At 33.8% G+C, this 14,736-nt stretch overlaps 1 protein-coding gene across 2 annotated transcripts in view; it reads left to right on the top strand.

Annotated features, from left to right (window-relative positions):
- LOC306852401 (dedicator of cytokinesis protein 1-like) overlaps positions 1–14,736 on the top strand; it is a 231,446-nt gene that overhangs the window by 46,940 nt on the left and 169,770 nt on the right. The window contains exons 11-18 of one of the 2 annotated variants that reach the window (XM_079389174.1): positions 368–440; positions 2,416–2,495; positions 4,391–4,516; positions 5,016–5,140; positions 6,069–6,167; positions 6,796–6,868; positions 9,593–9,696; positions 10,149–10,329. In XM_079389174.1, coding sequence (XP_079245300.1) covers positions 368–440; positions 2,416–2,495; positions 4,391–4,516; positions 5,016–5,140; positions 6,069–6,167; positions 6,796–6,868; positions 9,593–9,696; positions 10,149–10,329 — 861 coding nt within the window. Of the gene's footprint in view, positions 1–367; positions 441–2,355; positions 2,496–4,390; positions 4,517–5,015; positions 5,141–6,068; positions 6,168–6,795; positions 6,869–9,592; positions 9,697–10,148; positions 10,330–14,736 lie in introns of both variants that reach the window. The other variant, XM_079389173.1, reaches the window with a different exon arrangement.

Genomic DNA, 14,736 nt, shown 5'->3' with positions numbered 1-14,736 from the left:
ATATAATACCAATATTCATATAATATTTATTTAATGTTATATAATTATTTTATTCTGTTATACCAAATAGAAATACAAATGTCATTTTATTTTTTTATTTTTTTTTTTATAATCAATATTAATTTTACCTTGTCCACCGTTGTTTGAGTTATTTGAAAAGGTATCATGTTTTCAAAATTGTGAATTTGCTGAGACTGTCTGTAAAGTAAATGGCAAAAACTGTCAAAATACAATCAATCTTTACAGTCTTAACGGGATGAAATATGAGCTGGTTATTTCTCATTTTCATGAGATGCATCCATAGTTGTTGAGACATGATATTTGGTCGTCTGCAGACATTATTCTCGTCTCATTCGTCTCTCTGTAGTAATGGACGTCACAGACATCATCACGGGCAAGATGGACGACGAGGACAAGCAACACTTCATTCCCTTCCAGCCGTGAGTATGACTTCACGATGTCATCACAACAGCTTTTATAGTGGCAAACATAACATCAGGAAAATGACTGTCGTGAAACAGTTTTGACCTTCAGTCAAGTATGTGAAACATTTGCTAGTTAGGCAGATCAAAAGGTAGTTTGTTAGATATTGTATAGTCATGCATATGAATGCTAATTTGCATGTATGTTTTCTGATTGCTGCTGTATCACCTCAATAGTCTGTATATTTATTCATTGAGGACAACATTACACAAACTCCCTCTTATTCTGTAGAGGAGTCATATGTGCCTCGCAGTCACTCCTTCGTTCATTCTGTCACTCAGTAAGACTATACTTCAGTCTTTCTCTGCTTTGCCGCTCTCACAGCCCAGCCAGGTCACTCGGAGAGGAGTCTAGGGGTTTGCTGGGTATTGTGGGGTGTTAAAGATGTGTGTTCTAACTTTTGGGAGGTTTTTGCTTTGTAGCAGCTTATTTGTGACCTCAGATTATTGTAGCTCTGGTCCAAAACCTAGCGAACTGTCTTGATGTCTACTGCTGCAACAAATAGCAAGTCCATAATAATTATAACTATATTATTATTAATAATAATAATAAATAATACATAGTAATATATATTACTATTCAATCGAATGTGTTTTCTGTATGTGTGTGTGTGTGTGTGTATATACATATACATATGTGTGTGTGTGTGTGTGTGTATATGTATATACACACACACACACACATGTATATATGTACACACATGCATATATGTATATATACTGTGTGTGTGTGTATATATATATATATAGATATAGATATATAGATATATAAACTAGATTGAATTACAATTTGAAGCTACATTATATATTGTACATTATAATATTAAATATTTAAAGAATAAATTATTTTGAATTATTTGATCAACAATAATATAGAAATATTTAAATACTAATAGTGTATTTTTTACATTATATAAAAATGTAGATATTTAAATAATAAACAATTAATAATAATTATATTTTAAAAATTATATATTATGTTATTTATAAAATGTATGTTAAAATTACACTGAATTCAAATTAGTTTTATATTATTATTAATATTATTATTATTATTATTAAAATATATACTACAAGCATAAAATTATGTATAATGTTATATAAAACTTATTTTATTTACTTATATTATTATTAAGGTTTTTATAGATTATATTTTATATATATATATATATATAAATAATATAACATTTTATATAATATTAATAATGATAAATGGGCCAGATAATTATAATAAATTAATATTTGTAAGAAAATTGTTATAGTAAATACGTTTTCATAGAATACAACATTCATATAATATTTCATTGTATTATATCAAATACAAATGTATTTAACAGTACATTTTATTTATACTCAATATAAATTTCACCTTGTCCATCATCTTGGATGAATTATGTCCTATAATTACTTAGCTTTATAATTACTATGATTACCGTTGTAATTCGATATCATGCGTCTGTAGTGCGACTGTGATGTTTTATTATTATTATTAAGGCAGCTCAGTAGGTTTTGTGTCTTTATAGAGGCAGCAGCTTCATGTGTGTTTGTGTGAGATGAGGGTCATTTCTGAAATTACAGCATCTCTCTGTGTCTCTCCTGTCACCCATCCCGCATTACTGTTTGCTAACAAAATGGCTTTTGTCCCTGTCATGGTATCTGTATCACTGTTTGGTGTCTTCCCTCTCTCTCCCTCTCGCTTTCTTCATCTCTTTTTTTTTTTTTTTTTTTCCTCTCTCTTCTGCTCATGTCCACTCTTATCTGGCTCTCTGTGGCTACTACTCTTCTTCTCTCTTTCTCTTCCTTCTCTCTCTCTCTCTCTCTCTCTCTCTCTCTCTTCCCCGTTGGTGTGTTGCCTGTCGCGTGTGAACTCCAGGCTAGCGTTGGATGACGCCATTCGCCACAGGCAGCTGAACATCTCCCGTTTTTCACCCAGGGTGACGGGCGAGAACGACTTCCTCCAGACCGTCATCAACAAGGTCATCGCCGCCAAAGAGGTCAATCACAAAGGTCAAGGTAAAGGTCACTGGGGTGAACACCTTTCATCTCCAGAGCTGCTCTGAGTCATTTTAGCAGAGTTTCAACACTTAATTTGGCAAAAAAAAAAACTATTATCATAAATCATAAACATGCAGAAACTCAAAGGTCTTCTTGGCAACCCGTCAAAATAAAGGTTTGGTTCAACTTGAAGAAATTGTGACCGAAATATATTACTATTTTACAGCAGAATGTAGATTTTCTTGGGCTCTACATTACCAGAAGGTTTGGCCGTGTTTTAGCCTACAGTAAAAATGATCCTACAGGTACAGTATTATATCTGTATAAGTAAATATTCCTGATTCAAAAGAAAGCTGAGATGGTTATTTGGCTGCTGTTAATGATCTGCAGCTTCATTTTGTAACCTAGTTAAAGTTTGGAAAGTTAAAAATATGGGAAGATTAGACTGATGTGTGGAGATGGAGAGCGACACTGTCCCAGATACGATCAAACTGAGCGGCAGAGTTCCTGCCAAGAGACTTTCACAATCTAAAGGGGCCTAAATCTCACAAATGACAAAGTTATTGAGCAAAATTAGTTGAAGTTGAATTGGGTTTAATAAGCATGAGAATTCGTTCATGCCGAAGAGAATGGGAACTGAATATGTCTGCTGTCAGGTCACACCACAATCCATCGCCACAAATATAATCCATAGTGATTCCTAGTATGATAAAACCTGGTTTCACAAGCAGTTTATTGAGATAAATGTGCATGAGCTTCCAGTATAATCTAAGATCAGCCAGATAAGAAGAGGTTCTTCTCATTTATGATCTAGGTTAATCAGGAACAGCAGTGAGGGTAATGGAGGTGAAATCATTAAAACCAATTAACTTACGATTTATGATGGAGGCATTCAGGTGACATGCAAAGCATTATGGGTATAAAGGATCTTTATACAAGGTCTTGTGACCTTGTGACTCTTGTATCTTTTTCAAAATGACCTGCACATAGTCACTGACCGAAAATTTAGATTAGCAAATATTGGCCTTTACATAGCAAATATTAACAAGCATTGGCCTGTTTTAATGGCAATTTACACATTAGATTTATTTATTTAAAATATTTTAACACTGTCTTAATGTATACTTTATATTTTTATTTAACCTTTTTCCTAATGTTGTTGTTATTGTTGTTATTATTATGCAAATACTGTGATATACACACAAAATATTTATTTATTTTTATGCCATTAAAGTGAGCATAACTTCAATTTAGCACAACAAATACTATTACGATCACGATTTGAACTTTTATTTGACATGATTTAGTATTATTATCATGCAAATTATATAATATACACTTAATGTAAGTATTAATATTAATAATAAAATTTCTTATTAAAATAAGCATAACTTAAATTCAGTACAACAAATACTATCACGATGTATACATTAAATTTATTTTTATTCTTATTTCAATAATAAATAGGATTTATTATTCATTACGATAATGAGAACTTGGAGATAAATTAATATATAATATATAAATGAAAAAACAATTTATTTTTGTTTTCTTATATGAATTTGAGGAGAAATATGACTCATTTTTCTTGAGTGTTTTGTTCATCTGCAGAGTCGTTTTTCATCATTTATTTTGAACGGCTCAGGTTATTTGCTCAGATTGCTCAATTTAATGTTTAATGTTTTAGTATAAAATATTCACAGCACAATTCATCCCTACACTTTAAATAACACAGTCGCTCTGCTTCCTGCGGGTATTTTCTCAGCAATTAAACTAATCCGGTGCTCTTAATTATTTTTAGTAGATCACTAATAATGAGATATTAAAATGAGTTAAGTTCCCGTGAGCTGTTAAGCACAAATAGGAAGTGTGTGTGTGTTTGTTTAACTGCAGTCTGTTTCTCCGGTCCTCAGGTTTGTGGGTTACGCTGAAGTTGCTTCCAGGTGATATTCATCAGATCCGTAAAGATTTCCCTCACCTGGTGGACCGTTCCACCGCCGTCGCTCGGAAAATGGGCTTCCCAGAAATCATCATGCCAGGTATCCATCATCAAACTGAATGCATTTACAATAAAACACGATTTTATTGCTCCTCTTTGAATTACAGTTAACATACAACAGTGACAATGAAATGGTTCACCCAGTCCATTTATGAAAACTACGCTGCAGTAATGAGGAACTCGTCAGAATGGATATTATCACATGACTATCTACATTTACATATCAACAAAAAACCCTCAGAGTTTTGCAAACAGTTTCATGCTGTTGCTGATATTCATTTCACATGCAGAAATTAGACAGAGCATTTACATTTAGAAATCTTAAAGGGACAGAAGCTGTTTAATTCCAAGTGTGTCTTAAATATAAACAACACTCTGACATGCTTATTATGACCTATGGATGTGCAAGCACCACTTTTTCAGCTACTTTTGTGCATTTTCTTAAAAGGTCTGTATTTTAAGCTGTCTTTTTTTCAGCTGTAGATCACACATTGATCTTATTAATAAGCGACACTGAGACCTTGTGCATGTTTTTGTAGGTGATGTTCGGAATGACATTTACGTGACGCTGGTTCAGGGGGATTTTGATAAAGGCAGTAAGACGACGCCTAAAAACGTGGAGGTCACGATGTCTGTACATGATGAAGATGGAAAGAAACTGGAGGTAATCTACAGTTAGTGTGTGACACACATTATAATGAATAATCCAGATTCAGTTCATTCAGTAAGCATGCTATAAGCAAAATGTACTTCTATATGTTGCAAGTTTTATTTTTTTAAATTATGCATAAGTGTGTGGCAATTATATCGGTAATATTAGGGATGTTAGCGCTATTTTTTTAAGAAAAGCCTTTCTAGGGACCTGCGATGCAAATGATCTTATGCTGTTCTCTCTGTAGAGAGAATATTAAACCTGTAACTTTCCTTTAAACACAATCACACTCGCTCTCTAATAGTCTGTTATGAGGTTTGTATTTTTGCCGGCTGATGTGACACGTGCCTCATACTTACTAGTACATGCTGTTTCTTTTGTTACTTTTAACTTTTTTGTTTATTCCCTCCTTCCACCCCATGCTTTGTGCTTATTTTTACTGCCCACATAATGGTTCTTTCTCACATGCACTCAGTCCTGCAGCTGTGGGGCGTCCGGTCACTTATTGCTTATAATTGGTGGCTGTCAGCTGTAGCATGTATGTGCGTTTGTCAGGGTTTGACAGGCCAGCTGTGTGACTGTGTGTTATTGAATGCATGACCCTCACTGTGTGCAATGCCAAGAAATAAAAAAAAACTGCAATAAAGCATGTAGTGCTTTTGCTTCTCACAGCATATGGGCACCTTATGGTTTCCAGCAGGTAGAATAGATTTTGTTGTTTAATATTTCATAACTCGTATCTGTCTTTTCTGATCTCAATTAGCTTCTGAACTTGGCAGGGAGTCAGATTCAATTATTCTGTGCAACAAATTGTGTTTTACCGGTCAGCCTGAATGCGCAATGACAAAATGATCAATATAATGGCCGCAGGTTCCTCTATAGAAGATTTAAATGTCTAATGTTTTTAATAGCTGTTTTTATTATAATCTTTCCCATCTAGAGTGTGATATTTCCTGGAGCTGGAGATGAAGGCATTCTGGAATACAAATCGGTCATTTACTATCAGGTCAAACAGCCTCGCTGGTTTGAAACCATCAAGGTAAGTGTCACTTATACTGTCATATCCAACGTCACAACAGTTTAGATGTGCTGTTTCTTCCAGAGGCCATGTTTTATTTTGTATTATTTAATTATACTTTATTTTATGGCCAATATGCAGTTTTTTTATTTTATTTAAAAAAAGTTTTTTTTAAATTTTATTTATGTTTTATGATCGATACTACTTATTTTGAGCTAGGTGTAAACAAACATGCATAACATTTTATTTTATTTTTTAAGATTTTGTTTTAAGATTTTGTTTAATTTAATTCTAATATTGGAATTTTTAGTAGCTTTTATGGGTATTTTTTTATGCACTAAAATACCATATATTAATATTAAAAAATAATCGAGCCTCAAAGGGGGAAAAATGCATGATTTGACCCTTTTAAATATTTAATAACCTGAAAAAGTATTACATGGTTGAAACTGTTTAAACAGTTTAAATGAAGAATAAAGTTCAGCGTAAAGGTCACAAGAACTGCACCCTGCTTAAGTGTCTATTTGGATCCATATTTATGTCTTTTATTAATATTCAAGACCTTTAAGGTGTTTCCCAGTCCTAGTTTCTTTCTAAGGTCATCTCATCTGCGTTAACTTCATCTTTTTTGTGATATTCTGTGTTGCAGGTTGCGATCCCGATTGAAGATGTCAACAGGAGTCACCTGCGGTTCACCTTCAAGCACCGATCGTCTCAGGACTGTGAGTCGAGCACACGTTCACACAGGAGAGCGCTTTCAGAGCAGTTTAACCCAGCGGTGGTCTGGAAACTCACTCTAGTAAACTTTAAGTGTTGTTGAGGTCGCAGCATGTGTGAGACAGCGGCACATTTCACTGGTGCCGTCTTGCTTCACACCTCTTTAAATAATATCAAGCCTTCTTTATCTTTGTATCTCAGTGGGTTATCAAAATAACTATCGAATATGACAGAGTCTTGATTATTGTGATTATTTATATATTGCGATTATTGAATAGACTGTTAAGTGTGCATTAGTGGCGCTTGGCTTTACTGTTGCTCATATGTAGGGTTTTACACTTCGACAGACATGGAATTATACCTTGAATCATCCTAGCAACCAGTCAGAATTCCCTAGGAACACATGAAAAACATCATGAACACATTAGCAACTGCATAGCAACACCCTGACAACAACATTTAAAAAAAAAAATGATTAACAACACTAATTATTTTAGGCATTTGGAAACAATGCACACAATTTTCTATTCTAGTCTATTTTTCCAGTACTAATTATTTTAGGTATCTGAAAACAATGCACACAAGATTTTGTTTTTTGTTTTGTTTTATTTTATTATTTGTTTTATTTTATTTGTGTTTAGTCTTAGTTTATATTTAATTGTATTTTTTATTTAGTATTTTATAAACAATACTAATTATTTTAGGTACTTCATAATTTGAATTGGTGAATATCCTGTTTTTGTAAGACTAGTATTACACATACAATCATTTATTTAACACATTATACTGGCAGTATACAGTCATCCAAGGCTTATGTATTGTGCAACATACCAGTGCCCAAACGACCACCCAGAACTCCCTAGCAACCACACAGCAGCACTCTGTAATATTTTGAATACCTTAGCAACCATATGAAATTCCATCGCAAACACCCAGAACTCCGTAGCATTACAGCACAAGGAAATGCCACTCATAATCCCTTCAGAAAATCTATAACTCGAGTTTTTTCCGTAGGTCTGAAGTTTGTTTGTATGTTTTGCTGAGAGGGAGTTTCTGAATCATACTGGCAGTGAGCGCGGGTGTGTTTGCGAAGCCTGAGAGTTTGTTTATGGGCCAAGCGGAGTCTGGCGTTGGGCTGCGGTCATCACACATATCTGCGCGTGTTCAACCTTATCCTGGCAGCCGCACTGCTCCATCTGCCCACCACATGCTACCGTCGCAGCGCCAGGATGAGAGGGGCGGGGTCTCGTTGTCAGGCACTGGGCGGAGGATGTAAAACAAATCATTTAGTGTGAGCAGACAGTCTGGAGCAAATAAACGTCTCGTCAGCTGATCTGAGAATAAACGCTATGACAGTAACAGAGTTTCACGCAGTGACTGCTGATCTCAGCACAGTTGTCTGGAAGTGCTGAAATGTCACATTTTTAAAGAAGTTGTCATTCTGAAGTTTATTTTTGAGGTAGATCTGGACTAATGCACCTAAGATTGGGGTCAGTAAGTTTTTTTTTTTTTTTTTTTTAAGAAATCAATAATTTTATTCAGCAGGAACTCATTAAGTTTATTTTAAAAGATAGCAAAGTATTTTGTGATGATATTGCAAAAATATTTATATTTAAAAAAATGCTGTTCTTTTACCATTTCTGTTCATTAAAGAATATTTCTTGAGCAGCAAATAATGATTTCTGAAGGATCATGTGACACCAAACACTGGAGTAATGATGCTGAAAATTCAGCTTTGCATCACAGGAATAAATTACATTTAAAATGTATTTAAATAGAAAACTGTTATTTTAAATTGTAAAAATATTTCAGAGTATTCCTGTTTTTATTGTATTTTTATGAAATAAATGCAGCCTTGGTGAGCATAAGACACTTCTTTAAAAAACATTAAAAAAATCTTACTGACCCCAAAATTTTAACTCGCACAGTTCAAGTCAAAACTTTACATACACCTTTCAGAATCTGCACGCCCCGGCTCTTAATGCATGGCTTGTCCTTCTGGAGCATCAGTGAGTGTTTGAACCTTCTGCAATAGACTAGTCCCCCAGTCGTCCTCAGTGTGAAAAGATGGATCTCAAAATCATACAGTCATTGTTGGAAAGGGTTCAAATACACACAAATGCTGGAAAACCAAAGAATTTGTGGGACCTGAAGGATTTTTCTGAAGAACAGCAGACAGTTTAACTGTTCAGGACAAACAAGGGACTCATGAACAACTAACACTAAACAAAAGACAAATTTGTATTTGTAAACATATATATGTGTGTGTGCGTGTGTGCGTTTATATATTCATTTTAATATTTAGATATTTAAATATATTACATTTTATATATAATTAATAAAAATAAATATTTTATAAATTTCTGTACTATATACCTTTGTTTACTTTAAAAATTAAAATACTGTATTTTATGAAACATGTTATATATAATTATATTTAACACGCATACATTTAGATATTTAAAACAGCTAATTTTATACAATATTGTTGTTTGTGTCAAGTCGTAGCTGTTCATGTTACTCTTCCGCTCCGTTCCTTGGTCTCAATTCAGTTTAGATTCGGTTGCAGTTCAGATTCATATCCACTTTTTGAGCAATTCAGATTCAAAACAGTTCTTTTATTTCATTGGCGAGACTATTTGAATGCATTGTTCTTTTTAGTGCATATAAAGAACAGATGTTTAGAGGTCGACTATTAAAAAATAATAAATATGCATATTTCTCTACAGGCAAGGATAAATCAGAAAAGAACTTTGCTCTGTCGTTTGTGAAGCTGATGAGGTACGACGGCACGACGCTGAGGGACGGAGAACATGATCTCATCGTCTATAAGGTGAAACAACAATCGCTAGTCATCTCAAAGTACACACACACACACACACACGGATATGTGAGCTGTATACTGATGCTGCTTGCCCTCGTTTGTCTTGTTTAACCTTTGACCCCACATCACAATGTAGTCATTATGCAATTAAGCTTTGTTCATGTATTCAGTCTCTTCATATCTGCATATTAAAGAGCTTCATTAATGCGAAACGTTGCCTGGTCAAATCCTTTTTGAGCTATGCAAATTAACCCTCATACAAACTGATCTGATATTGGTTTTACTGCTTGTGTAAAACTGGCTACATTAAAGAATTGCAACGTTAAAGAAAATTAATTTGTTTCATTTAAACAAGCCTGAAGAATGTGTTGACTGACTGACAGCTGTCAATCACAGAATGCATTCCTCAGTCTCATGTAAACCGTTGTTGTACTCATTACTGTGCATTTCTATATTTGTAGGCTGAAGCCAAGAAACTGGAGGACTCCACCATGTACCTGAGCTTGGCCTCCACCAAACCAGAGATGGAGGAAAGAAACCCATCGTCCGGGAAGAACACGCAGAATCTCGGCAGCTTCTCCATCAGCAAAGACTCGTTTCAGATCTCGACGCTTGTTTGCTCCACCAAACTCACGCAGAACGGTGAGACACGTCGCCCTGCATCATTACCCAATCCCGTTCCTCTCGCTTTCTCCATCATTTCTTTTCCTTTCTCTATTCCTCTATCACAAAGACCACAAAAAATTAAATAGAGCTGACAAGTCAGTGTTCGCAACCAGTTTACTGCAATATTGTGACACATTTCAGACTGAAACGGCATTTTGAAAGTGGACTTTATCCAAGAATGCATTAAATTTGTAATAAAAAGTGGTTCCTGTATCAAGTAGCTGAAAAATAAGAGCTTGCTAATTTCAACCAATCTGTTTTAATTTGTTTTGCTTGATCTAATTTTTATTAGTTTTTTTGTTTCAGTTTTAATTTATTTTAATAATTAAAAAAATATAATTCATCAATTTAACCTTGATGTTAAACTAGTGGCAATTAAATGTTTATTATTGTTGTTGCTATTATTATTATTATTATTTTAGTTTACATTTTATTTATTTAAACTAGTAGTTTTTTTTCTGAACATTTTGATAAAGATTATACAAAAACAAATATTTTAATATTTTAAGCATCAGGATTGTATGACCAGGAATGTCTAGTTTAGTTATTTTTATTAATTTTTAAAATAAAGTTATTTAAATTCATCAAGTTAAACTACATAAAAATAAGAAATGTTGTGCGCTGGCAACTTGCTGAAATAAAAGTTTTAATTTTTTATTTTAATACATTTTTATTTTAATAAAAGTGACAATTTATTATATAAAAAAAATGGTTTTAGTTTTAGTAAACTAGAAGTTTTTAGTAGTTTTATTTTTGGTAAACAAAGCAATTAATTACATTTTGATAAAGATTGATTTTCATTTGGAAAAACAAGCATCAGGATTGAAGACCGGAAATGTTAAGTAAGCGAGTAAATCATCAGGTTTGATTTGGCGTCATTTGTATGTTTCGTGTGAGAAGCTGTGTCCGGTTTGCAGCTGTGAGGAAGTGCAGATGCAGGAAGATCATTACAGTCGGATCACATACAGGATGCAGTGAAGTCCACCGCAGTCCTTACGCAATCTCTGCTTTACTCCCTCCTCTCCTCTGAAGCGTGTGTGTTGCTCTATGAATCTCACAGAAACTGCTTACCCATCAGCCTTTGCTCATGCTGTAGCGGCAGGCACGAGTATGTATGGCGGACGGCTTCATGACTGGAGAGTCCTGCAGTCGTAAATCTGAGGAGAGGGTTTGAAATACCGCGGGAACGTAAAGTCAGAGATGTAGATCGCGGAGGGAATGTACAGCCATCCAAGCGTGGGGCAATGAAAATATATGGTAATGAATAAAAGACAGAAATGAACCAATGTTTCTTTTATAGATTAGTCCACAACGCCATAGCAAACTAAATTGCATTGCATCCGAGTCGTGAGCTTGGACTAAATTGATTGTAATAAACCAGCTGGTTACAATGCAGAGACGGTTAATAGACAACACTTTTTTGAATTTAGTTGTCTTCTAGTGTCAAATGATTAATTTGAGCTGTTTTTAATGAATCTTTCAGAAAGACTCACAGGTTTTGAATCAGTGTGACAAATGGTTACTGAATTAACTTTGTCTTCTAGTGTCAAAATAGTATAGTTTCTATACCATACTGTTCAAGTTTTTTTTAAATGTTTTTGAAGGAAATTCTCATCAAGGCTGTATTTGATTAAAACACAGTAAAAACAGTAATATTGTGAAATATTACAGATTAAAATAACTACTTTCTATTTGAATATATTGTAAAATGCAATTTATTCCTGTGATCAAAGCAGAATTTTCAGCATCATTACCGCAATCTTCAGTGTCACATGATCCTTCAGAAATCTTTTTAATATGCTGATATGAGAAACATTTCTAATTATTGTCAATGTTGAAAACTGTTGCGTTGTGCTGCTTCATATTTTAATTGAAATCATTAAATGACAAAATAATTTAGAATCAGAATGAGCTTTATTGGCCAAGTATGTTTACACATACAAGGAATTTGTTATAGTGACAGAAGCTCCCACAGTGCAACAGAAAGACAGTAATAGGACAGGACACAGGTAATAAAACAAAATAACAAGAAATAGCCAATAACCAATGTACAAAGCAGCAAAAAAATAAAAAATATATAATATAGGCGACTATGTATGTACAGGTCAAGTTTTGTGCAAATTAGAAATGAGAAAATAAAAATAAAATAAGTGAGTGTGGTGAATGGATAGTGTATTATAGTTGTGTGTTTAATGCATCCTTGTTTGATTAAAGTATGAATTTCCTTATATACTGACCCCATTTTCATTCAGGTTATGGAGGGGCTGTCATATGTTTTAGTTATCTGATTCATTTTTTTTTTTTGAGCATGTTTATATAAACAAACGTGTGACAGTCTGCTGATATAGACATGTTGTAAACGTCACTTGAGTGAGATTCATGTGTCTGTCTGTGTGAGTCAGTCAGGGTCACATGACCAGAATGCATAGCAGCTGAGCGTTAGTGATGCCACCAATGCATGAAGTCACATCAGAGAGCGTGCTGGCCCTGCCACCGCAGCGATGAAGACGGAGTAGCCTTGGTTAGCTTTTAACATTTGTGCTTTAGACCAGAGCAGGTATGAGGAGGAGACGGACCACTGGCTGAAAAATGAATGAGAGAACGGCCAGCATCCATTACGAAGGAAAGTCCTGACTTTTAAAACAAACGCTTCAGTAAAATTTAAATCCAAGATGGTCGCAAAGTAAACTTAATAACCCAATTTCCAGGGACAGTCCCAGTTTTTGATAACCTGTGTTTGACTGGAACTGCCCATTTTACAGCATCTTCAAAACATCCAGTAAATAAACCAGCGGTATTTGGGTATCATTGAGATACTATTATAGTTTTTATTCATATTTTGATTTAATTTTTGTTTTAAGATTTACATTGTTCATTCTCATTTTAGGGAAAGGTTTTGAAAGTTTATTTTGAAAATGTATTTTTATGTCCATGTAGTTATTTTAGTTTTAATGTTGCTATAGTTTAGTTTTATTATATTTGCTGCTATGTTAGTACAGATTAAACTAAATGAAATTGAGTAATTCTTTGTAAACTGAAATAAAATGTTTAATTAAAAACAATTAAAGTAACTTTTTTTTATACAGTTTTAATTATAATAATCCTGAAATACACATAGGGATGCAAACCCATCATAAAAAAGAAAGAAAGACAAAGATGAGCCTAAAATTAGCTAATTAATGCCTTTTTAACATAGTTAAAAGGTTGTACGTATTGTATACAATATATTTACAGTTTGCGAAAATTAAAATATTACATACAAATAGAAATTACTAAAAAATATGTTTAAGACGTGTATTTATCATATGTTCTCATCACGGTTATTATAGTTAACTAAAATGAAAATTAGGAAAAAAAAATTACTTGAACCTAAAATATAAACACTTTAACATTTGCAACTTTTCTCTTTTTTAATTGATGTAATTGATGTACTTAAATACCTAAAACCACAACTGGGGGAGGAAAAAATACAAAGACACAAATTACTAAAACTTCAAAATCTTAATAATCAAAATATCAATAAACATTATAATCATAATCTTAGTGATACAAAAAAAATGTTTCTCTTGTTTGTTTTTATTATATGAACTATATTTGGTCTGTTTAATATTAATTTTAAATATGAACATTTAATATCTGTTAATATTTGATTCATATTTTGGTTTTTGAATGGTTAATATTTCATCAGTGTGATTTTTGGTGACTTGTATTAAAATAAAAGTTAGGGTCAGTTTGGCACAAACATCATACTTTGTAATGATAATAATATACGGATAATATATTTTTTTATAGATGATTACAAGTGAGATTTCAATGATATTTCAACCACTGAACTGTTTAAATGTGCTTGGTTTCCATTTCAGAAATCTGGTCACATTCTCACTTTGAAACCTGACTTGCGTTGTGTCCCATTCCCACTGTCTCTTCTTTCCTCTCTCTAATAAGTGGTGAGAAATAAGGATGATATCATTAAACTTCGCAACAGTTTCTGATCTTTGATGTAAATCAGCTTGTGCTTCAGAGACTCTTCGAGACACTCCAAACCGGAGCTCGCAAACACTTCACTGCCATCAGGATGCCAAGATGTTTTCTGCTCTAATTTCAAAGCTCCCCTGCCAGACGCGGACTCGAGCGATATTGAGCATCGATAGTGCTTGCGACGAGCGTGTGCAGTCCGAGCGCTTTAAAGGCCATCTTTATCCCCGCCAGACACGGCGTAATTCCTCTCACAGTGTGTTATGAGGCCGGCCGTGCTTTTGAATTGATTACAGAGGTGCTAACAATGGTTTTATGCGATCCTTGAGCCACGGGGGCAATTCAGACGCTGCGTTAATGAAGACCTTTGTCAGAAATGCCCCCAAAATCAGCGTTTGGCACGTAGCA

Source organism: Barbus barbus, assembly GCF_936440315.1.
Source record: "Barbus barbus genome assembly, chromosome: 32".
NCBI classification, from domain to species: Eukaryota; Metazoa; Chordata; class Actinopteri; order Cypriniformes; family Cyprinidae; genus Barbus; species Barbus barbus.
Note: the sequence above shows the minus strand (reverse complement) of the source record. Positions and strands in the feature narration are given on the sequence as shown.